The sequence below is a fragment of the Sus scrofa genome, chromosome 1 (genome assembly GCF_054392235.1).
Source record: "Sus scrofa isolate SSC_HxYL_T2T_F1_AM1 chromosome 1, Sscrofa_HxYL_maternal_Yorkshire_Landrace_v2.0, whole genome shotgun sequence".
NCBI lineage: Eukaryota > Metazoa > Chordata > Mammalia > Artiodactyla > Suidae > Sus > Sus scrofa.
This window is the reverse complement of record NC_139383.1, coordinates 67,492,639-67,519,288: the sequence shown is the minus strand read 5'-3', so window position 1 is coordinate 67,519,288 and position 26,650 is coordinate 67,492,639. Positions and strand designations below refer to the sequence as shown.

Below are 26,650 nucleotides of genomic sequence, written 5' to 3'. Positions count from 1 at the left end.
AATAGCAACGCCATATATAAATGGCCCTTCTTTGGCAAATGACTTCAGGGAGAACAGGAAAAAACTGAAACAATATAGGAAGAGAAAACCAAGATGACACATAGAGGCAAAACGTTGACCGTTGTTATCAACAGACACTTCTTACCTAAAGCGGTACAAAATGCTAAAGACACTGTCCAAAATAGTATAAAGTAGTTGTGATATTTTTGACTATTGCAGGACAAAGTAAGACAAGAGACATAATTCATGACTGAGAGGATATGTAATGGTTATTTTAATATCTCTATTAAACATATTTAATAGAATTAAATTATAAAATTTTATATTATAAAATTTAACATAATATGATGTATATTATAATTTTTTATTTATTTGTTCAGTTAAACAGAATGTTTTAAATATTCATTTAAGAGTTTTTTTCAGATATTACATCAATTGAAATTATTTTTAGATAACATTTTTCAGTCTCTTGGACTCAACCATTTTCCCTCCCATTACAAGGCCTTTGCATACACTACATACTGTTCCTAGAACACTGTTCACTTCTTCCAGCATTCCCATTGTGCATATGTTACATCTTTTGTAGTCATCCCATGGTCCTTGGATGTTCTCTTGTGTTTTTTCAGTCTCTATTCTCTTTGCTTTTCTATTTTCAGAATGTCAATTGATATATTCTCTCGCTCAGAAATTCTTTCCTCAGCCATGTCCAATCTACAGGAAGCTCACCAAAGGCATTCTTCACTTCTATTACAGTGCTTTTAGTGTTTCTTTTTGGTTCTTTCTTAAGACTTCCATCTCTCTCTGAAAACTATAAGACACTGATGAAAGAAATCAAAGATGACACAAATAGATGGAAAGATATACCATGCTCGTGGATTGGAAGAGTCAATATTATCAAAATGACCATACTGCCTAAGGCAATCTACAGATTCAATGCAATCCCTATCAAATTACCAAGGACGTTCTTCACAGAACTCCAACAAAATATTTTAACGTTTGTTTGGACGCACAAAAGACCCAGAATAGCCAGACATCCTGAAAAAGAAAAACGGAGCTAGAGGAGTCTGGCTCCTGGACTTCAGACTATACTACAAAGCAACAGTCATCAAAACCATATGGTACTGGCACAAAGACAGAAATATAGATCAGTGGAACAGAATAGAAAGCCCAGAATTAAACCCACGCACCTATAGCCAACTCATCTATGGCAAAGGAGGCAAGAATATACAATGGAGAAAAGACAGCCCCTTCAATAAGAGGTTCTGGGAAAACTGGACAACCACATGGAACAGGATGAAATTAGAACACTCCCTAACACCATACACAAAAATAAACTCCAAATGGATTAAAGACCTAGATATAAGACCAGACACTCTAAAACTCTTAGAGGAAAACATAGGCCAAACACTCTCTAACATAAAGAACAGCAACATCTTCTCAGATCCGCCTCTTAGAGTATTGACAATAAAAACAAAAATAAACAAATGGGACCTAATCAAACTGAAAAGTTTCTGCACAGCAAAGGAAACCCTAAGCAAAACAAAAAGACAACCCACAGAATGGGAGAAAATCTTTGCAAGTGAATTGACTGACAAGGGATTAATCTCCAAAATTTATAAACACCTTCTGCAGCTCCATACCAAAAAAACAAATAACCCCATCAAAAAACGGGCGGAAGATCTAAACAGACAGTTCTCCAAAGAAGACATACAGATGGCCAAGAAACACATGAAATGATGTTCCACATCACTCATTATTAGAGAAATGCAAATCAAAACCACTCTGAGGTACCACCTTACACCAGCCAGAATGGCCACCATCAAAATGTCAACAAACAATAAGTGCTGGAGAGGGTGTGGAGGAAAAGGAACCCTATGACACTGTTGGTGGGATTGTAAAGTGGTGCAACCACTGTGGAAAACAGTATGGAGATTCCTCAGGAAACAAAACATAGAACTACCATTTGATCCAGCAATCCCACTCCTGGGCATCTATCCAGAGAAAACCACGACTCGCAAAGACACATGTACTCTGATGTTCATTGCAGCACTGTTTGCAATAACCAAGACATGGAAACAACCTAAATGTCCATCGAGAGAGGAGTGGATCCAGAAGATGTGGTACGTATACACAATGGAATATTACTCAGCCATTAAAATGAACGAAATACCAGCATTTTTAGCAACATGGATGGGCCTAGAAATTATCATGCTAAGTGAGGTCAGCCATACAATGAGACCCCAACATCCAGTGCTTTCACTGACATGTGGAATCTGAAAAAAGGACAGACTGAACTTCTTTGCAGAACAGATGCTGACTCACAGACATTGGAAAACTTATGGTTTCCAAAGGAGACAGTTTGGGTGTTGGGGGGATGTGCTTGGGTTATGGGATGGAAATCCTGTGAAATTGGATTGTTATGATCATTAAACAACTACAGATGTGAATAAATAAATAAATAAAGTAGACTTTAAAAAAAATACTTCCATCTCTCCACTTATACTGTCTGATATTACATATTAATCATAGTTGTTTTAAGTTCCTGATCTGATGGTTCCAACATCCTTGCCATGTCTGATTCTGATGATGGCCCCATTTCTTCAAATTGTGCTTTTAGCCTTTTGGTATACCTTGTCATTTTTTTCTGCATAGATGGATGTAATGAACTGGGTAAAAAGGACTGCTGTAAATAGGCCTTAGGTAATGTGGTGAGCTGGGGCATGGCAGTATGGGGAAGTATTCTATAGTCATGTGATTAGGTCTGCTTCTGAATTGTGAACTTCACAGAGTTTTCCCTTTTTTTCCACTCTCCCGCCTTAGATGAGAAAGGATGGGCAGGAATGGGGTATTTCCCTTCTCCCATGTGCATAGCTAGAGCTGGGTACAGTTGGGTATTTCCTTTCCCAGGGTTAGTTAGGCTCTGATAATACCCCAGCAGGTTAGGCTCTGCTTAACTAGTTTCTCCTGAAAGCAGGCCTTGTTAAGGACAGGGTGCTCTGGAGTATTTCAGAATGGTTCTTTTCCCCTCCCTTTGCTAGAAGCCCAAGGGGATTTTTCTCTGATATTTACTGTGGGAATCTGGTGGAGCTCCTGTAAGTAAATCCTGCAGTACTGTGGAGCCCCCTATGACTGGGTCACCCTGGAGTTTTGAGCTCTCAGAGTTGTCTGCACCGAGCCTCCCACAGTGCATCAGTTTCAGCTCAGGTTTTCTTAGTGACACTGATTGTCTTGGCATTTTCTGCTTGTGAGTATCCACTCTTAGCCATGACTCCCTGCATTTGCCTGTTTCCTGTGGTTGTATGTCCTCCTTTCTCATATGGGTCCAAAACGAGTTGTTGATTTTTCAGCTTTTTACTTGTTAGGACGGAGTGCTGATTTCTAAGCACCTTGCATGTGGAACCAGAAATCCTCAAGTTTGAACAGTTTTGTTTTCATCTAATTTATTACAGTAAATCTTAAGTTAATGATCCTGGTCTTCACCCTTATCTCACCAATCCTCTTCTCATCCTCCTTTCACCCAGCCATGCCTTATTTCTTCCACTCATCCTATAGATCTTCACTTAAACATCTTTTTCCAAGGAGCATATTTTACCTGACCTAAATTAAATAAGTCCTCAAACTGAATATCCATCCCTTCAGCACCCTGTACTTACCATATCATAGCATTCATTTCCACTTTGTAGAGCTTATTTGTCCCTGACAAACTCTGTTTCTGGTTCATTGCTGGAGCTCAGTGTCAAGCATAGTGTTTGATGCCTAGTAGGATCTGTATTGTATTTATTGACTATATAAATAAAAATCACATTCAAGAATTTCAGATGTGTTATACATGACCCACTTTTGCTTAATATTAATTGCTTAAAATATTAAACCATGTTTTAACTGTCAGTAGTTAAAGCTAAGAAGTACATTAACTATTATGGTTTTGATCCAATATATTACATATCTATATGGGTTGGTTTGTTTGGTTTTTTTTTTTTTTCAGGACGCAGAGGAATACACAGATTTGCCAGTAAGACACAATGAAGATCATATGAATAGCGAACTGGCAAAATGTCTTCCCTTGGAATCAAACCCTCATTCATTTGACAGCCCCCACACGAAAGCACATCTCTTACTGCAGGCCCATCTCAGCCGAACCATGCTGCCATGCCCAGATTATGACACCGATACCAAAACAGTGTTGGATCAAGCTCTCAGAGTATGTCAGGTATGGAAATCATTCCTAATTACCTACATTTTCTCCTCTTCTTTCTGGGGTTTTTGTTTGTTTTTTCCTGTTTTAGAATAAAATCTACTTTCATTTACATATTTTTAATATAGCGTTGTTGAGAAACACCTAGTGAATTAAATCAGGAATCCTCAAAGGAAAAGCAAGTAGAAATGTAATAGGATGACAATTTCAGCCATCCATCCATTCAATTGAAATTTTCTGATGGTAAACTAAGTGCCAGGAACTTTTCTAGGTTCTGAGCTTACAGCAGTGAACAGGACAGAGGAGAACCTGCTGTAATGGGCTCTCACTAGAGATGGAGAAGACACAAAATTAAAAAGTGTTAGGTGGTGATCAGTGCTATTTTAAAGTAATAATAATAATAATAATAACATATAAGAAAGGAACTATGGAGAAAGATGGAGGGTGCTGTTTTGTACTGTTTCTTTAATGTGGCATTCAGGGACTATCTTGCTTGTAAGGTGTCATTTAAGAAACGAAGGGAGTGAGCCATAGGGCTACCTGCGAGAATGTGTTCCAAACAGTAAGAAGAGCTAGTGCTTTTGATTTATGTAGGAACTCACTTGGTAAATTCAAGAAAAACCAAGGAGGCCATTATAAGAAATATGAAAAGGGGGTAATTATAAATGAGGTTAGGAAGGGATGAGAGTGGAGATTATAGAGAAAATGAGGTCTGGTCATGTAGGGAGTTTGTAAACCATGTAAGGATTTTGGATTTTACTCTGCATGAGAGGGAAGCTACTAGAGGAATGGTTCACTAAATGGTTATGTTGGTTGTATCTATGAATATTTACCATATCTGTTAAAACTGAGAAATTCTCATATTTATTATTTCATTTAAAAATAACAATAATTAACTCATTATATGTTAATGATTTTTCAAGAAAAACAACTTTTCCAAAGCAATAAAACATTAGTGAGAAGTGCATCCTGTGTTTTACATTTCTGCAAATATCTGTAACATCTAGTTTAATATAACTCAACTAAATTAATTTGTTGCCTTTTACAAACAGTCTGTTACAATTTGATGTTTTAGTTGAAGTATATGAAAGAAACCCAGCCTCCCAGGAATAATGTAGTTTAAAGGAGAAAGAGTATTTTTATAGCCTTTTCAGAAAATTGTGTATGTCCTTGGATACTGTATAAAACCTTGACATGTGATATTTCTTACTTAGTTGCAATGTGAAATCTGAAACCATATCCATGAACGTTATACCTTGAATGCTCTAAGGCTAGGCAAGAAATGATGGTGGTTGGACCCAGTTGGTATGGGTGAGTTTGGTGAAAATTGGTTGGATCCTGTGTACTTCTTTAAGGAGAACTAACCGAATTTGCTAGTGGTTTAGACAAGGGTTTTTTTAAGGAAAAGTGAGGAACTATAAGATGATTCCAAAACTTTTCTCCAGAGTAGCTGGAGGACTGGAGCTGCCATTTGCTGGGAGGTGACTATGAGAGGAGTAGGGTAGGAGAAGCACCAGCCCTAAGAGTTGGAGGTTATAAGAGCTTTTGATTTTCTGTATCATGCCTTTTTGGGCATTTCTATAATAAAAAACAATTTTTGAGATTTTCAAAAGATTTGCATTGTTCTTAAAAGTAGGGAGTAAATGAATCTGTAAAGATCTGCATATAGACATTTGCAAAATTAAAGACAGAAATAACCCAAGCATCCTTCAGGTTATAGAACACTGCAGAATATTACAATTCCATTTACGAATTCTGCTTCTGTGTAGACTGTCTACATAAATATGTGAAAATATATCTAGAGAGAAGATCCAGAATAAGTCTGTAATAAGCATGTAAATTTTCTTACACCCTTTTTGTAACTAACATGTGGTTTATCTCTCTAGGAAGATGATTTGCCACTCCTTATTAGTCACACTTTATAAACAAAGGTTAAAGTTCCTAAAGTTTTAGCTGTGACCCTGGATACTCATTTGTGTTTCCTTTAGCTGCTTTTTTCCCCCTCAAACACTGACCTGTTAATGAACTCACGGGTCAGGAAGAGTGGCAGAGAGGTTGCAGGAGGAATTAAATTTTTATACTTATTATACTTATAAGTATACTCATAGATATACATATTTGTATCATATTTAAAAGCTATAATGTATTATCAACTCATTCATACTTTCTTTTTTACCACTAAGTCAGCAATGATTCAAAGGCTGTATAGTAGTAGTAATTAGCAATTTCACATGGAGTCTATTTCTAAATTTGCTATAACAGAAAAGGATTCGGTCAGGTACTTTTAGCCTTTAGTAGTTATTCTTGTATAGAGCTTCTTAGGATATTTATATTTCTTGAGTAGTTTTTGCTTCTTCTAAATAATATCTAGAAAGAAACAATTTTCTCTTTAATTATAAAAGTAATACACTTCTTTGTAGAAAATATGGAAAAACAACATATTAAAATGAAAGTCATTCATAGTAATTATATCTTCACCTCCATGAATATGAGGCTCTTTTCTTTCTGTTAATGAATTAAAATTTTTTAATTCAGAAAAAGAATTTTTAATTTTTTTGTTTTGAACTAACCCCAGATTTAGAAAATGTTTGTAAAAATAATACAATGAAATTTCCATATATCTGTCACCCAGCTTGGTAACACCTTGCCTCAGTACTGATCTAGTCCTATTAACTAATCTAGAGACCGCATTCCAGTTTTGTCCACTAGTATTTTATCCCACTAATGTCTTTCTCTGGACCAGGATTCAGCCAGGATCCCACATTCCATTTAATTGTCATGTCACCTTAGTCTTGTTAACTTTCTGGATGTTGGCACTTGTGAGTAGTACTGGCCAGGCATTGTGTAGAGAGCTCTCCTTCAGTTTGAGTTTACCTAACATTTCCTCATAATTACTGAAGAATACCACAGAAGTGATGTTTTGCCCTCTTGGTATCAGGCCTGTGACATGGATATGTGTTATTACTAGGGGTGTTAACTCTGTGCTCTTGAGATGGTGTCTGCCAGGCTTCTCCACTGAGAAGTTACTTTTTTTTCCTTTTGTAACTAATATGTTGTAGTGCCATACTTTGAGATTTTGTAGGTACCCTGTTTTTCCTATTTTCCTACATTACTTTCATCATCCATTGGTGACTTTTGCCTAAAACAATTATTACTGCTGTAATTTTCTGTTTCCATCATTCCCAGAGTTCCACTGTTAACGGAGAATTATTCATTCTCCTCCATTTATTTATTTACTTTATTTATTTAAAGTGTATGGAGTTCCCGTTGTGGCTCAGCGGAACTTGACTAATATCCATGAGGATGCAGACTCAGTCCCTGGCCTCACTCATTGGGTTAAGGATCTGGCGTTGCCATGAGCTGTGGTATAGGTCACAGACACAGCTCAGATCGGTGTTGCAGTGGCTGTGACATTGGTTGGCAGCTGCAGCTCCAATTCAACTCCTAGCCTGGGAACTTACTTATGCCGCAGGTGCGGCCCTAAAGAGCAAAGTATAAGCTCACGAGTATTTGTTTTTATTGGTGAGGGCTTTAGAGACTAAAACCGGGGTGCTTGTTGACTCCTATCGCTAAGTTGGTACCTTTGCCTCTAGGCCCCTCAGTGGACAAAGCTAGAAAATATAAGTATGACACACAGACATCTTATATCTATTTGTATATCTTCTTATCTGTGTGTGTATGTGTGTGTGTGTGTGTGCTTGGGTGTTTGAAAAATATTTGTTTTCATAAAACCGTGAGTTCATTCTAATAATGCCAATTCCAATTTAATACCAAGTGTTCACTTTTCACTTGAGTCTTCCCCCTTTTTTGAATTATAATTCTTCTCTTCACCTATGAGAAACTTGGCCCTCATTAATCAAAATATGTTTACTTGATTCCTCCATCCTAGCCTACTCCTGATGACTCCTGCAAAAAATTTTTTTAAAAAAGTTTACTAATAGTTACATATAGTTCTTTTTTGTCTTTGGAGATGCAGAGGCTCTTTTACTTTGTACATTTACACACATATACACTTGCTGTCTCACTTTCTTCCTTTGCAAATTTTTATCGTGTTATTTTATCATCTTTTTTTTTTGTCTCTCCCCCCCTTAGGGCTGTACCCATGGCATATGGAAGTTCCCAGGGTAGGACTCAAATCGGAGCTGCACCAATTTGAGCAGCCACAGCCACAGCAACACGGGATCCAAGCCACTGATGGCAACACCAGATCCCCGACCCATTGAGCAAGGCCAGGGATTGAACCCCTATCCTTATGGATACAGTTTGGGTTCGTTACTGCTGAGCCACAAGGGGAACCCCTATAATCTTTTTCAACTTAGTAATTTATAACATTTAATATTCTTCTTAAGAGTAATTTCTGATGGCTACACTATATTTCTTCAGAAGTCATAATTTACTTAATTATTCCCTGTTATTAGACATTGTATGGGCAATTTTCCTGTATTATAAATTATAAGCATTATAATTATGGTTATAAATATGGATTTGACTTTTCAGAAGCCACCTAAAAAGCAACTTAGTTGTGAAGCGGGGTTCCCATCATGGCTCAGTGGTTAATGAACCCAACTAGTATCCATGAGGACGCAGGTTCCATCCCTGGCCTCACTCAGTGGGTTAAGGATCCAGCATTGACGTGAGCTGTGGTGTAGGTCACAGGTGCGGCTTGGATCCCGTGTTGCTGTGGCTGTGGTGTAGGCTGGCAGCTGTAGCTCTGATCACAACCCCTAGCCTGGAAACCTCCATATGCCATTGGTGCTGCCCTAAAAAGACAAAAGGACAAAAAAGAAAAGAAACTTAATTGTAAAGAGATGGCAACCAGCTTCACATCCTAAATCGTCTCATTCTTGTAATTTCTTTTTTTTTCTTCTTTTTTTTGTCTTTTTGCCATTTCTTGGGCCGCGCCCGCAGCATATGGGAGGTTCCCAAGCTAGGGGTCGAATCGGAGCTGTAGCCACCGGCCCACGCCAGAGCCACAGCAACGCAGGATCCGAGCCACATCTGCGACCTACACCACAGCTCACGGCAACACCGGATCATTAACCCACTGAGCAAGGGCAGGAACCGAACCCGCAACCTCATGGTTCCTAGTCGGATTTGTTAACCACTGTGCCACGACGGGAACTCCTCATTCTTGTAATTTCTTTCTAAGATTGTGATAAAAGTAAGCCATCAAAAAGAGGAATGAATATTATGGTTGTTAATGGAAAATTTGGGGAAAATCATGGCTTGATAAAATTTTCCATGACTGATTGACAGGTTTCATTACTGTGCCCTATTGTTCTAATTTGATATGCAAATACTGTTGGCCTAGAAAGCATTGGTTTGGTGTTCCAAGCTGTGGCCCTGCTGTCTGATTGAAAATTATACTATTGCCCTCATGGGACATTAGCGTGACTTTGTGTTCTGTGTATGGGACTCAGTGCCACCAGCTCTTACTATAAATTCAGCTCTGCTCCTGTCTTAGTATAAGGCCTTAGGCAAGTCACTTAACCCCTGCTGTCTGAGTAAAAATAACACCTTACAAGAGAGGGACATTAGTTAATGTTTATAAAGTAAACAATGATTTGAAGACTCAGGGAACTAGGTCTTACTCTCCTCATTCTTAGTAATTCTCTTATTTTCTTGCTTCTTCATAGTCTTTTAACTCTATATTTTTTATTCCCTATAATTTTAGAAATATACCTTTTTCATGATTATGAAAACTCTGTAGTTTTGACTCCCCATGTCCTGGAAGATCATTCACAAAAGAAAAACATATTGCTGTAGTTCCGCTTTGGCTTGAAGTCAGAATGTACAGTTCAGCCTGCCTTCTCTTTTTGTGTCCTTTTGAAATTGTGTACCAAGGACATTTGTGTCGTTTTTTTGTTTGAAGATATTTTTATCATTGTTCCTTTTATTTGGGGGGGGGGAGGTTTTAAGGATGTGTTTTTTTAATGCAATTTAATTTTTATTTTATATTCAGGTATAGTTGATTTACAATGTTGTGTTAGTTTCAGGTGTACAGCAAAATGATTTAGTTATACATATACATATATCCATTCTTTTTCATATTCTTTTCCTATGTGAGTTATTACAGACTATTGAGTAGAGTTCCCTGTGCTGTACACTAGGACGTTCATCATGGTTCCTTTGAGTATTTTACTGCTGCTATCATTTCCATCCCACCTAACAAAAACAAGAGTAAAATTTTATGTACATATCTCAGTTTTTTAAACCTGCTTAAAATGTTTTAATTTTTTAATTGAGCAGTTAAGAAATTGATTATTCTTGCCATTATATCCTCTTCTTGATTATGTTAACCCTAAAATATATTTGTAAAATGTAGTAAGTGACATACTTTGTGTCCCAGATGTACCCAAGAAAAACCATGGTAGCTTTTGTGGTAAAATTACGAATAAATATCAAAAACTTAGGGAGTTTCCACTGTGGTACAATGGGTTAGTGATCTGGCTTTTCTCTGTGGAGGTACCACTTCGATTCCAGACCCAGTGCAGTAGATTAAAGATACAGCGGTTGCTGTAGCTGTGGTGTAGGTCAAACCGCTGGCTTGGATTCAGTCCCTAGCCCAGGAACTTCCAGATGCCACAGGTGTGGCCAAAAAGGAAAAAAAAAAAAAAATTTAATGCTTGCCTAAATTTTTCAAATTTGATGACAAAGCCAGATCTGATGGAAAGTGTCTGATGTTTTGATTAGCTCTCTGTCCCACGCTGCTTTTGTATCAAGGAGCAAAGAAACTGGTTTTTAGAGAAGTTAAATAACTGCTGAAAGGTGGTTTGTTGAGGCAGTTTATGCTGAAACCAAATGGCGATACCAGGACTTTTAAATCCTGCTCTAGGTGTTCCCACTGTGGCAGAGTGGGTTAAGGAACCAACGTTGCTGCAGCTGTGGCATAGGTCTCGGCTGAAGCTCTGATTTGATCCCTGGCAAAGGATCATGCTGTGGTGTGGCCATAAATAAATAAAGTCCTGCTCTAATAGCCCTGATCATTTCTGAGAAGTGCTGTATGTCTTTACATTAAAATCACCTGCATTTAAATGCAAAATAATTAAATACAATACTAAGCCAAATAATGTAAGAGTACAAGTTTATGTTTTTGCCACTCTTACCACCTTCTATTTAGTATTTGCAGCAAAACTTCCCAGTAATTGGATGCTTTCAGGTGTTAAAGGGAAAAAGGGGAACCATGGCTGGAGGAGCTGACCCAGTGAGCTGAAGACCAGAGGGCTATGTGCTTGTGCTGTCACTCTGCTGGGTTAATTTGGGAAAGTTGCATTCAGATATAGTAGAGGCCATTTTTACCCTTCAGCTAATGCTGTCTACCCTGCAACCTGAATTTAATAGATTGCAATATTTGTGTGCATTTTAAGATTTATTTTAAAGAACTTTAGCATCAGTATCCTTAAGAACTACAAGATAATGCTGTGATCTCATGCAAGGAGAACACACACACAAAAGTGTGGTAGTATAGATTGATTAGAAAGATCTCTGGAAACCTACGCTTTCAGATTTAAATTGGAATTCATGTATGTTAAATGCCAAGTTCTACCAGAATATTTGGAAAACTGCATATCATCTCCATATCCCACACTAAAAAAAAGAAAGAAAAAGAAAGAAAGAAAAAAGAATTGCTATTTAATGACAGTCCATAAGACAGACCATCATTAACAGTGGTGCTGGTGAATGTTTATTGAGGATTTTCTTTGTACCAGGCTCTGTTCTCATTTCTTTCCATTGCTTGGACTCATTTGCTGTAACAGTCCAATGAAGTAGTGCAGTTATTATCCTCATTTTACAGATAAAGACTAAGTAACTTCCCCCAAAATCTTTTTCTTGAAAGAAAAGCAGTTTTCGGCATTCAGCATAGGTTGGATATGTAATAAAAATATATCTTATTGGGTTCCTTTTGACCTATAAAGATAGCTAAGAATTGTATTCATGGTCTAGTCAGGATTTATTTTAAAATATGAGAACTTTGCAGGATTTTCTACTTTTCTTTTGACCAAGAATTCCCACTAGAACATGAATACTATTTTTTAATTAATCCCTTCTTTTTAATGTATATTCAAGTCACCTCCCTTTAATTACTCCAGTTCCCCTTCAACAGTCTACCTATAATTACTTTAACCAGTTTCTAAGAGGGACTTGTTAATATGATTGATATTTGTAATTGGGCTTTATTATATCACTCTGCAGTGTCCAGTTGATGTGCTGTTTGCCAGTTGATATGTTTTTATGTCAATTGCTTGTGAGCCTTCTCAAGGTTTTTATGTTATGCTAGGTAGCCCAATGAATTAACCATTTATTTCCCCACATTCTCCCCTAAAACTACAGTAATTGGAAATAACAGAGGAAAGATCAGACTGCTCATACAACCACAGGAGGAAAGAGGAATGCCGTCATAATTATAAGATACCCCTATAATAAACAGTGATGCACACTATAATAATTGTGTGTAGGTTCATTATTAAAACACATGCACACACACGTTAATATTTCACTTTCATTCTTGAAGGTTTGCTTTCTCTGCTTATGTTAGATTCTTGGCTTCTTTCACTGACCCATCATCGCCGCCACTAATGGGGCTCCCCTGGAGATAGCCTTTGTCCATCCATCCCCCTGGTCCTCTTTGAGAAACTTCAAATTTCTAGTAGCAGTAGGCAATCTCAGCGATTCCTGGTCCCAAAATACAGAACTACCAACTCCCCCAAAAGATAACAAACATCCCTATTGAGGGAGAGTATCAAGTTCTATATCCTGCATACCAAGGTGCATATGTATTTAGGTTGAATTTGTGTTCCATAGCATGAAAGCTGGCAATGGTAAACCAGGAGGCCGGCTTTGAAAATAATCCTGGTGATTCAGTGCCCGTAAGGAAAACCTTTGAGGAACTATGTTCCGATGGGTAAGTTTCCATTGTTTTGAAAGTTCTTGCATCTAACATTAATACAGGAGTTGTCATTTTACATCATTTCCTTTAATGTCCAAGTCTTTTTTTGAACAACTAAGTTTCCAGCCTTTTTTTCTTTCACTGAAGATAATAGGTAGCTCATATACCACTCAATTTAATGTTAACCATATTCTAATAGGATTTATCAGTTGTCACAAAAGGTGATCGTCAAAAAGATAACTTTAATAAGCTGCATAAATAGAGAAAGGGAAGGAGAGGTATGAACTGGCATACTTTCCTCCATTCAGAAAACCTTAAATTTACAAAAGCAAATCCCTAAAAGTTTGTTGGTAAGGTTGTTGTTTAGCCCAAACTTCAAAACAATAATTTGACCTCTTTATCTCTGTAACAATTTCTGATAAATTTAATGTGCATTACATTTCAAATAACTAGTTTATTTGAACATTTCAAATAGTTTTTCTGTAACCCGTAGCTATTCTGAAACACACTGCATCTTCAATCTATTTTTTAAAGTATTTTAATTGATAAGCTCAAGATATGAATATATGCATGTATCAGAGTCTGAGAATGAGAAAAAAATAGGACAAGATAAAAGAAGATACAATGATATGAGTATTTTTATTGACCTAATTATTTTAACTGAGAGATACTATGACTATGATTGGGTCTATATTTCTATTACCAAATGATTCTCATTTGTAGCAGATTAAAAAGCATGGAAATATTCGATAATACCAAGAGACAGAAGTACCATTGAGCAAGGTTAACGTAACCTTTGAGGAGTGTTTACCAATGTCTGCACTAAGTACAGGCTTAGCAGGATGTAAATGTATTGAAGAATGTCAGTGTCAATTAAATGACCAAGTTTTAGAATCATAAAGTCAAGTATAGTTAGCAGCAAAAATAGTCCAGGTACTGTCGAGCTTAACAAAAAAAGTACTTGGTCAAATCCTTAATCCAGTACTTGTAAGAAATGTTTTGATATAGTAAATGGTAGATAAAATCTTCCATATATTCTTAGTAGAATCCTTTCACATTTTAAAGTGCTTATGAATAGTTCAAGTGACAGTCTTATCTTTACATAGACAGTAAAATACAATACATTTCAGAAAGTGTCTTCAGATCATTTTGAGAAAAAGATGGATGGTTGATAAGTAAATAAATTCTAGACTTTCAAAATGGGGTTACCCATATTTACTAATCTACAATTTAAAGAGTTAATTTCTGCAACTTAAAATCTTTAAAGGATTCTAAGATGAAAAGTACACTATTAAGTTTTAAATATATCTGATTTATGGATATGTTTCAAAGAATATTAATCCCGTGAGCATACATTTGTATCATCCAAAATATGCTGGAACCTTATCAATAACTATTTATAATGCCACTGACTGTTAAGGTGACTTGGGCATAATTCTTGGCACATAATAGATCTCAATGTATCATGGATAAATGGAATGACTAAATATTTCACTTTTTCCTTTCTAGTTCTTTCTTAGGAGAGAGTTGAAAGGGAGATTTATTGTGTGTGGAGTCTCACAATGTTTTTAAAAATATCTGCCAGATCTGAATTGTCTACGAACAAAAGTATTCTGTTTGTGGCAAACATTCGTGTGACCTTATCAAATTCATAGAGACAGGGATGTCTAATTCAGGCTGCTTTCCTGGCAAGACTGCCAGGAGCTCAGATCTTACCATAGAAGCCTCTTATTAATGGATGTCTATTTCAAAACAAATAATTCTACATGAACTTAATCCTGAGTGATTATTCTTCCAAATGCAAAGATCCACACCATGGTGCAGAATCATCATCCAGCTAGTGCAGCTTTTATCCTGTATCACAGTTATATTTTAATTCCATGATAGAATACCCAAATTACCACCTTAAAAAAAGCACCGTTCCCCATTACAGATGCAACACAGAGCTAAAGCATTTAGTGTTTCCAAAACTAACACAAATGTGTGGGTTTTGAGGTGTAAAACACCTTTACTTACTCTTGTGGATTTACAGGCAATCTCTCTTCAAGGACTATAATATAATTTGGAAAGCTGTTTCCCCCTGGGTGGCTCTACCTGTAAGCTTTTGTATGACAATTTGGTGGTGGTTTATTGATGATATGATGCTATTATGAAGGATCCTTCTACCCCCAGCTCCTCTCCTCATACCCACATAACAACCCTTTTCCCGGTTGGGGCTGAAGGAAATGAATAATGCTTAACCCATTTGTGTGATCAATTCACTTAAGCAGCTACTGTGAAATGTTAATCACAACTTTAATTTGTACTGCATTAGCATTTTGATTAACTTGTAGGCTTGCTAGCACACTTGAAGCGCTTTTACTCATAGTTACAGCTCGGAAATGACTTTTTGATTAATTAAGTTTGTTAGACAGCAGCTGAGCTTCCTGAATGCTAACCTTCTGGGGGTAAAAGTTCAGGAGAAAGTTACTGTGAACAACTGTTGCTATTGAAAAAGATTCTTATAAATGTACTTATAGCATTTTAATTATTGACAAAATATTGTATCATTACTTGCAACCGACCTGAACCTTTAAAGAGTGTGCCTTTCTGTCAGGAAGGCTTTTTTCAGGTTTTCCCATCATTGCAAAACTTCTGGGAGCTCTTGAATTTCCAGCAGATGTCTAACAACTAATATTTTAACAGGCTGCCCAGAATGAATTTCCATAGCTTTTTGAAAAATAAACTTTGTAGTTTAGAATCATCTTAGAAGTTATAGAGACAGTACAGAGCTTTCCTATATATTTCACACTCATAGTTTTCCCCTGTGATTAACATCTTAGGTTAATATGGTATATTTGTCACAATTGATGAGCCTTTATTGATATATTATTATTAAGTCCATACTTATCTATGTGGGAAAAGAATCTGTGAGAGAATGAGTATGTTTGTATGTATGACTGGGTCAGTTTGTTGTTCAGCAGAAATTATCACAACCTTGTAAATTAACTATACTTCAATGAAACTTTTAAAAGTCCATACTTATTAAGAATTCTTCAGTTTACTCAGTGTCTTCTGTTCTAGGATTCCACTCAGGACACCACATTACATTTAGTTGTCCTATCTCTTTAGGTTCCCTTAGGCTCCAACTCCTGGGAGTTTCTGAGATTTGCATTGTTTTTGCTGATCTTTCCATAGCATTTTGCAGTCTCATGATATTCCATAAATCACAATTTTTAAATAAATTGAAATAAATAACAGCGGTTGTTATAAATAAATGAAAAGGTTTTTTCCTCACTCTGGATTCAATAAGCCTGTCTCTTCAACTCTAACAGTGAATTATGTTTATGTCATTAACTTTGAATAGATGTAGTTATCTAGCCATTTCCATCTTTCTCATAAGCTTATTTTCATGTGATTTTTGCAGTCCCTACACTATCACTAGAAACTTTAGGAAGATGGGTGGAAAAGGAGAAAGTTTCCTTGAAGAGGAGAAAGGATAAGGGGAGGACGAGAGGGTGCAGGTCATCAGCATGCCTGGAGGGACTAGGGATCCTATTCCGTATATAGACCCAACAGTCACAGCTGGAAGACCTGAGGACTAGGTTCACAGATTTTGCAAACTGAAGCTTAGAAAGTTTTTAACAATGGATCTTAGAGCTACATCTGTTATTCACCTGTTAACTTACCTCTTGGTGTACATGGACCGGTAGTTTTTCTTTTAGTGACCTAAATCAGAGATTCTTTTTCCTTACAATGAAATTGACTTAATTCAGTCACAGTACTCTCAGTTCCAGTTTTACCCCTGAATTATTTAAATCCAGAATTCAGTTATGTTTCAAAAGATATTTAATGCCTGCACATCAAATAATAAGCTGTCATTATAACCAAATGGTGGGTTAAAGTTAATTCTGAAATTTTAGGTTTTCAAAACTCCTAAGGAGGAAGAGTTCCTGTTGTGGCTCAGTGGATTAAGAACTTGACATACTATCCCTGAGGATGCGGGTTCGATCCCTGGCTTCCACTAGTAGGTTAAGGATCTGGCATTGCCTTGAGCTGCCGTGTAGGTCACAGGTGGGACTCAGATCCCATATTTCCATGGCTGTGGTGTAAGCTGGCAGCTCAGCTCTGATTTAACCCCTAGCCCCGAAACTTCCATATGCTGCAGGTGTGGCTATAAAAAGAAAAAAAAAATCCCATTGACAAAATTTATTCAGAGACAATAACCAATTAAATGCATAATAATTTTGTCTGGACTCTGTATTTTTCTGTTATATAGGAGAAAAAGCATAGATGTAAATAAACCACTTTACTTCAAAATAAGACATGGTATATACATAAATAATTTAGAGGTTGTGGAAGAAGTGTGGTGAGCAAGGTATGAAGTTAGAAAACCAAGATCAAGTCTTAACATCACTTTTCACCAGTGTGATCACACAGTCACTGAACTTATGTGAGCTTCAGTTTTTCCATCTGTGGAAAGGAGACAGACTAATGTCTGCCTCATGCTTGGTATTGTTAAGAGCTATTTACAAAAGTGTTTTCTATCTCTGCACTATTATACCAATATTTTCACTACACCATATTTTTGCAGACTGTCTATACAGTTTGACCTTATGTATTTTACTGTTTGCTACTTTTTGCAGTAATTGAACAAAATGTATTTTGTTTGGTACAGAACACAGAGATATGTTGTCAAGCTTGCATTTTTAAGTATAATCTACAGTAACAGAAAAAGAAGGAAAGTATCTATAGATTTGGACAAATCTATCCTTTGCAGAAATAGTTAACATCACTATGAAATGTGGTTGAGTTTAACTCCAAGACCAAGTTTGATATGCTTAGGGAATTCTTGAAATCAATCCAGAATAAATGTTGAGGACATGAGGTGTAATCAAGTCAAAAAGCATGCCATTGACTTTAAGACCCCTGCAACCTAAAACATTTCCTTCCAGATAGTGTTCATTTTCAAAAATCTAGTTCTTTTTGATATGGGGGATGGGGGTGGAGTTGGTTTTGGTGGTCATGCTGGTGGTAGTGGTGGTGGTGGTTTTACCTTTACGTAAAGCCAAATATCTCAGAAGTTCTTGAGTTTGCCCTGTGGTTTCCATGTGAGGATGAGGATGTGGTTAGTATGTGTGCCTCTCTTTGTTTCTGCCTTTCCCTCTCTCCTCAGCCATCTCTCCTTCCTCCCTCTCTTCTTCCTTCTCTTGCTTTCAGTTAGACATAGGCAAACACACACACCATCCCATTTCTACCTTCCCTTTGAAAATTCCTGCACTTGCCTAATTATTCTTGTTTCTCAGTAACAAAAGTCTGCTACCTTAAATCTCTCCAACCATGTCTTTCTTCTCAGAATCCTCCTTCTTTTCTCATGTATGTTTTATTTTCGGAGTCTGTATGATTTCTTTTTCAACTATGTTCCAAAGTCTAGATCTCTTTGCCACCTCCCTCAAAAACCAGTCCATAGCTTTCAGCTCCATTCCAGTTCCTGCAGTCACCAGGGTGACTTCAGCAAATGACCTTTCCACACTGTAATCACATGTATTCCATGCTCCTCTGCTCTAGTAATTACTATATCCAAAACCACTTTAGCCACCACCTCTGTGACATCAACTCTGACCACAGCTTCTTTACCCATCACCTTGACTGAACATTTCTGATACTCATCAGACCTGGCGTCTCTCCTCCCCTCCCTCATCCCCCTGTCTAGGCCCCAGACCCTGATGACTGCACCTGACACCCGAACAGCATTGGCCCTAGAGTTTCCACTTCCACAATGATGTCAAAATTTGAATTCTCTGCTTTCACGCCCAAATTAATCTTACTCATCATTGCCAGAAACAATCACAACGGATTGCTAATTTCTATAATTTCTAATTGTGTCTAAAATTTCTATAAATATTGTTTCAAAGTCATGCTCTTGAAACTCACCACTGCTCTAGTTTTTATTCACATCATTAATTCCCCCCAGTATTATTCCAAACATTTTCATGCTGCTTTACAGCACTTTTCTCCAAGCAAGAGACATCACCTCTAATTTACAGAGGTGATTGAGACCCTGTGAAATGAGTGCTGGCAATTTCCATTCTCTTCCTTCAGACCCTCCCTCTCTCCAGTGACCGGGTGGGTGAGGTCTTCAATGTCCCACTGAAGCCTCTCCTCTGTGAGGCTTTGCTCACACACCCAGCAGTGGAAACTCATCTTCTTCTGATCCCAAGAGGGTCTTTTCTCTCTGTACCTTATTCTGTGCTTACCGTATGCTGCCTTCTTTTTTGACTTAGGTTTTTCTGTCCCTAACTCCAAGGGTATTACAGTCTGTTTGGAAAAATAGAAAGTGAACTTTATAAAAGCAAATAACAAAATAATGTAAGTATGTTGGCATTTTATTGATGAAAGTTTAAAGCATATTTTTAGATGAAAAAAACAAATGCCAGCAGTTAAGTCATTTACCTAAGGTCTTACAGTGACTTTAAAGGCACAAAACCTCTAAACGCTAAGGCCAAGTCTCTCTCTAGTTATGTCACACCTTCTTCAAACTAGTGTCAAGTGTTCATGAATTATATGTCTGTTTATACTTCATCCAAACTTACTGTTTGCTTTAAACACTCTCTTGTCAGGAAACTTCGTCAAAGTCTCATTTTATCCAGTAGCACATTCATCAAAGAACCTTCCATTCTAATCTAGAATTAGAATCCCAAACACTTACCTCTCATCTTGAACTTTATAGACAATGTCCTATACTGGTTAGAAGCAAGCACTTTGGAGTCAAGCTCCCCAGAATTTGAATTCCATCCACACCCATTTACCAGAGCTGTGCCATTTTGGGTATATTTCTTTACCTTTCTGAGCTACATTGTCTTCATCTGTAAAATGGGTTTTAATTCAGTAACTTTTATAAAATGGTTGGTTATTGGAGCATTTGACAAATTGTACATGCTTAACCAGTGACCACTGGAATCACAATTATCTCAACAGTGCCCTCGAGAGTCCCTTAGATGCCCTTAGCCCTTTGTTCTTTCCTGCCTTTCCTGATCTTATCTCCACATAACTGCCCCTCTTGCCATCTTTGCCTCTGCTCCAAAGATGCTCATTGTAACAGTTTTGGCTGCCCAACTTGTTCCCAGCATTTCTGAATCCACATCCATAGCCCATACTCTCTCTCCCAAGCTCATTATCACCTGGGCTTCTCACCTGGCTTCATAGTGGCACCTCAGTTACCATGAGTTCAAAACCAAACTCATCACCTGCTTTTCTATAAATAAATGGCAACCTCACAGTTTCTGTTAATTGCAATAAGGTTTTAAATATAGTTTGATTTTATAAGTGAATGCAATGCTAGCAATCATTTCCACTCTGTCACAGCTGGAAATGACGAATTCTGAGTCAACAATCAATTGAAGTTGATTCCAGCTTAGTAGGAGAAAGTCTTATGCCTGCAGTCAACCCCCACCCATTTTTCCCCTAGACTTAGAATCACCCTGGCCTTGCCTGATAGGTAACATGCTCAGTAGAAGATGAATAAGAGGTAAAGGGGGATTTGCCTAATGTTAATGCTAAGCCTGTGAAGAATGTCCAGAGGTTTTTCTCCTCAGTGTACTATAAAACAGCCGTTTTCTATTTGAGTATTAGATCTCTGTAAGGGGCTTGTGGTATCTTGGGGAATTGAGCAATAATCTCCAGCTATTACCAAAGCCAGCCCCATTCTATGGAGGAGCATGCGTCTATTTGTTCTTTTTTTAAAATATAGTTTTTAAAGGTTTCACTCTATTTACAGTTACTACAAAATATTGGCTATATCCCCCATGTTGTACAATACATCCTTGAGCCTGTCTTACCCCCAGTGGTGTATACCTCCCACTCCCCCACCCCTATACTGACCCCTCCTCCTCTGGTAACCACTAGTTTGTTCTCTGTATTGGTGAGTCTACTTTTCTGTTATATTCACTAGTTTGCTATATTTTTTAGGTTCCACATGTGATATCATCTAGTATTTATCTTTCAATGTCTGAGTTACTTCACTTAGCATAATGCCCTCCAAGTCTATCCACATTGCTGCAAATAGCAAAATTTCGTTCCTTTTTATGGCTGAGTAATATTCCATTGTATGTATGAACCACATCTTTTTTAGCCATTCATCTGTTGGTAGACACTTAGATTGAGTCTATTTCTTGGCAATTGTAAATAGTTCTGTTATGAATATTGGGGTGCATGTATCTTTTTGAATTAGTGTTTTCATTCTCTTTGGATACCCAGGAATCGAATTGCTAGATCATATGGTAGTTCTATTTTTAGTTTTTTGAGGAATCTCCATAATGTTTTCCACAGTGGCTATGACAATTTACATTCCCACCAACAGTGTATGAGGTTTCTCTTTTCTCCACATCCTCGCCAACATTTGTTATTTGTGTTCTTTTTGATGATAGCCATGTTGACAGGTGTAAAGTGGTATCCCATAGTAGTTTTGATTTGCATTTCCCTGATGATTAGAGATGTTGGACATCCTTTCATGTGCCTGTTTGCCATCTGCATTTCCTTTTTGGAGAAAAGTCTGTTCACTTCCTCTGCCTATTTTTTAATTGAGTTGTTTGTTTTTTTGTTATTGAGTTGTGTGAGCTGTTTATATATGTCGGATATTAACCCCTTGGCAGTTATATCATTTGCAAATATCCTCTTTCATTCAGAAGGTTATCTTTTTGTTTTGTTGATGGTTTCCTTTGCTGTGCAGATGCTTTTAAGTTTAACTAGCTCTCATTTATTTTTGCTTTTGAGAAGAACAGATCCTAAAAATATTGCTTCAATTTATGTCAGCATTCTGCCTATGTTTTCTTCTAGGATTTTTATGGTATCTGGTCTTATATTTGGGTCTTTAAGCCATTTTGTGTATATTTTTTGTCTGTGGTGTTAGAGAATGTTCTAATATCATTCTTTCACATGTAGCTGTCTACTTTTCCCAGCACCACTTATTGAAGAGACTCTCTTTTCTCCATTGTGTGGTCTTGCATGCTTTGTCAAAGATTAATTCACCATAGGTGCATAGGTTTATTTCTGGGCTCTCTATCCTGTTCCATTGATCTATGCATTTTTGTGTGTGTGTGCCAGTACCATACTGTCTCACCTATTGGTTCTTATCTACCAAGAAGATTGCTGTAAAGATAGTGAGATGCAGGGAGTCTGTCTTGGGCTCAGTCATGCAGAGATGTATCAGGATGACCTACCAAGCCCTCAAACCCATTTACCTGGACCATCCCTTATCCTTAGCCCCTTCAGGTATGTACCTGAGTAGTAACATGGACTTGTCCACTCAAACTGAGAACCAAGCCCATGTCCTCCAGTTAGGCATGAGCTGCAGGTTCTGTCTTTGGCCTTGTCTGTCCCCTGACTTTCTTGCATTTGCTCACCTCTCCTGATGAACAGTTCTGCACATTCCATGCATTTGCTTCTATCCTTGCATGCCCTGTTCCTCGAAGCCCTGTACTACTCAGTGCAAAAATCAACCCCAAAAGTTCCAAAGGAGGTCCCTCTTAGAAAGAATTGTTTGTTTTCAGATGTTCTTTTCATATCATCATAGAGGAATATTAAAATATGTACCTATTTCTTGAGACCTACGTGTTCCAGGCAGTATAGTAGATATCTTCCACAGTACGTCACTTCATTTTACCATCATAGCACCCCTGTATGGATGTACAACACCCTTCTATCAATGAGAGATCTAGTGTCATAGGTTGAGTTCTCCAAATTTACACACAGTAAGTGGGGCAAAATTAGGGTTCAAATGTATGTCTGACAGCAAAGCTTGTGGTTTCTAGGTTTTTTTCCCTACACGGTACTGCCTTTAGCAGATGTGAAGGAACTTAGGTGGAACATTTGTTATAATTCTTGTAATTGCATTTTTTACTAATATTCTTTCATAAAATGAATATTTCTTGAGTGCTCTGTGTTAAGGCTATAGCTACAAAGAATATTTCCAGAATATTGCCGTCAAAGAGCCTATATTTAATGGGCACGTGTATAAACAAAGATTCATGGTAGGGTAATGGTGGCATGCCAAGAGCAGCAGACACATAGGAAAAGAGGTACCTACAGTCCATCTAAAAGACTCAGGAAGCCTTCACAGGAAGAAGGAGCATTTGAGCTTGACTTGAAGGATGGCTAGGAATTTCCCAGGTAGACTAGGTCAAGCAAGGGAGAAGTATTTGTAAAAAGAGAAACTGCAGAGAAGTGTTAGCTTTTGTCCTCTACACAGCATGAAGCCATTGAAAGAAGTCCAAGCAGAGGAATGACGTGATTAGTTTTACCTTGAAAGTTTACTGTGGTAACAGTATAAAATATGAGTTGAAGAAAAATGAGTGTGAGAATAAAGGGGTATTTATAATAGTTATAATATTCCAGGTGAGAGTTGATGAGGGTGTGCTGCACTGTGGCAGTAATGGGAGGGGCAGAGAAAACACGATGCACAGAGATGTGTGGCAACGTTTGGTTCAGCACATTTGTGTACTCACAGCCGTCTACCAACCCAGGTTCTTGGTCTCCCAACCTGCCTTTTCTCTAAATTAAAACAAGGTAAATAATAGTTTTCAATTCATGATACCATTTTTTCATTTACTTCGCTTAAGCAATCACTTTGTGTGATTTTTTTTTTTTTTTTTTTTACATTTTCACATCTGGATCATACAATGAAAGATTGTGGCGAGCTCTCATAAATTTTATGAAATCTTTCAACTTCATCATGAAAACTTCAAAGTTAAAAACATCTGGTCCATCCGTCCAGCTCTTCTAGTATGTGAGCTTTGGTCTGGAATTTATTTCCAGTCAAGTTGTAATGTAAAAATCACAAGTAAATTCGCCATAGTTAACTCTACATTACAACTTCTAGCATCATCATGATCCTGCATTAGGTATAATTATTCATTTCTCTTTCCCTTTTCTCCTCCCTCCCTTGCAGAATTCAAGAGTTGTGACTTGTGAACTAATACTTTTATTTTTGTCTGAGTAGTGTTCCTCATGAACAGCTTGTCTCATACACTTCAAAGGCAATGTGTTTTAATCAGCTATACAGAGAAACAGACAGAAGTGGATTTTCCCTAGGTTTTTGTTTTGTTTTGTTTTTGGGTTTTTTTGTTTGTTTTTTTTTGTTTGTTTGTTTGTTTGTTTTTTGCTTTATAGGGCCACACCTGCGGCATGTGGAGGTTCCCAGGCTAGGGGTTGAATTGGAACTGTAGCTGCCGGCCTACACCAGAGCCACAGCAACACAGGATCCAAGCTGTGTCTGCAACCTACACCATACACAGCAACGCCAGATCCTTAACCCACTGAGCAAGGCCAGGGATGGAACCTGCATCCTCATGGATGCTAGTCAGATTCGTTAACCGCTGAGCCGCAACAGGAACTCCTCCCTAGATTTTTAAGTACACACATTCATACATGTAAACACATTCATATGTACACATACACATATACATGCATATAAATATGTCTCTTCTCCCAACAGTCAGGCGTCATGATGTACAATTAGTAGACTCACTAAAGATCAATTTGATCATTCCATCACACTAACCATAACATACATCCATAAATGTCCATCCATTTCCCTGTAATGTGTATGAAAAGACCACACATTGGTTTGGCCAGATGGTTTTTAAACTATTTTACTTTTTGTAAATTAGAGAACCCAGGATAGGAAATTCAAAACTTAGAAGGAAAGTGTGTCTGTCTCAATAGTACTAAGTAGTATGGCAAACTAATTTTATTAGCATAATAGACCTTCAAAACCATTTCTGAAAATGTACTGATAGATTTTGTACATTTTATAAGTCATCAGTGAGATGGAAAAATATCATTTTAGACATTTACAATATACATCTGATTTCTCTTACCTTCATCTCTTCATTTACCAAAACAAGAGAGTACACTCCTAAAACTGTATAAAGTAGTTGCCTCAGATCATGATGTTAACTTAGGTGTCTTTAAGTCAGTATTCACTAGAATCTAATTTAATTGAAACAGCTTTGCCTGTGTAAACTTCTCCTTTGTTTAAGTAAGATTTCACTGTTTAGTTTTGCCTTAAGCAAATGCAGCCGTTTGTTTGTCCATAAAACATTGGATTAAACATATAGACTAATATGAATCGCTTCTCATCATTGCACATGTACCACTGGTTCCTGCCCCCTTTAGTGTGTGGTATATTATTTTCATTGAAAACCAGGGCTCTGCTTTCAGCCTGCCCTCTAGGGAAAATAAATTTTTGGCAAGAAGACCTCCTATCACCTTACCATTATTGATTTTAAATTTGGAAAAGGCTCCCTGAGATTTACTTTTTAAATGCAGCTGCTAGTGCTCTTCATACACTGAATTATGTAGGTATTTGCTCTCATTCAAGTACACTCGGTTTTTCTCTTTGTTTTATTGCTGGATGCCAATATTACCGGCCTATCTTTGCTGACCTAAAAAAGCTAAATATTTGGCACCTTGTAGGAAGTAATGTGCAATAAATGCTAGGAGACAGTGTGTCCCTCTAATCCAACTATTTTGAGTTATAGCAATTTAGAGGTATAATGCTGGGGGTGGGGGTTGTTTTTTGTCAAGGCTAATGTCAGGGTCTCCCGTGCAAAGGGCAGGTGCTGTGGTATTCTTTTTTTTTTTTTTTTTTTTTGTCTTTTTTTTGTCTTTTTGCCTTTTCTAGGGCCACTCCCACGGCATATGGAGGTTCCCAGGCTAGGGGTCTAATCAGAGCTGTAGCCGCTGACCTACACCAAAGCCACAGCAACGTGGGATCCGAGCCGCGTCTTCGACCTACACCACAGGTCGCAGCAACGCCGGATCCTTAACCCACGGAGCAAGGCCAGGGATCAAACCTGCAACCTCATGGTTCCTAGTCAGATTCGTTAACCACTGCGCCACAACGGGAACTCCATGTGCCATGGTATGCTTATAACGTGCACGTTGTCTCTGTTCAGGCAATGCTGGATGTGGCCGCAGACCAGGGCTGGCTGGTGACTGTCCTGAACATCACCAACTTGGTACAGATGGTGATCCAAGGTCGGTGGTTGAAAGACTCCTCTCTTCTTACGATACCACACATAGAAAACAACCATCTTCACATTTTCAGGTAGTTATTTTACTTCTCAATGTAATTGTTTCTTTTTTTTTTTACCTCACAAAATTATTTCCTTTACCTGTGTAGTCACTTGAATTTCATGTTGTGCCTAAAATATAGATTCCTTCAGTCAAAATGCCCATTTCGCATAGGGAGACGCAGGCTAGTGACAGAGTACTCTCACTTGGAATTTGGTCATCGGGCTCCAGCTGAACCACAATTCCTTTTAGCCTTCTATTAAATTGTTTTCCATTCGCAACATCAAATACATTTTCATTTTAACTGTGTTTATTCCTTTACAATATCAGCCTTCATTATAAAATATGATATTGATGTACTTTGTGATCTAAAGTAAAATAAATGACCAATTTCTGTTATTGCAGAATACATTTGAGGGGTCAGAAATCTATTATCAAAAAAGTGTACAAAATGTCCAAACCTGAGTAGCTGTATATACTAGCAGCTGGAGATATAACCTGTGCTTAAAAGAACA

At 37.5% G+C, this 26,650-nt stretch overlaps 1 protein-coding gene across 6 annotated transcripts in view; it reads left to right on the top strand.

Moving 5' to 3' along the window:
* The window catches only part of ASCC3 (activating signal cointegrator 1 complex subunit 3), a 325,213-nt gene that overhangs the window by 289,759 nt on the left and 8,804 nt on the right, over positions 1-26,650 (top strand). For all 6 annotated transcript variants that reach the window (XR_014806468.1, XM_084961374.1, XM_084961361.1 and 3 more), the window contains 2 exons: positions 3,986-4,210; positions 26,018-26,169. Coding sequence is in view for 5 of the 6 variants with exons in the window: in XM_084961374.1 (XP_084817500.1) it covers positions 3,986-4,210; positions 26,018-26,169 (377 nt within the window). In the remaining variant the exon portion in view is untranslated. The remainder of the gene's footprint in view (positions 1-3,985; positions 4,211-26,017; positions 26,170-26,650) is intronic.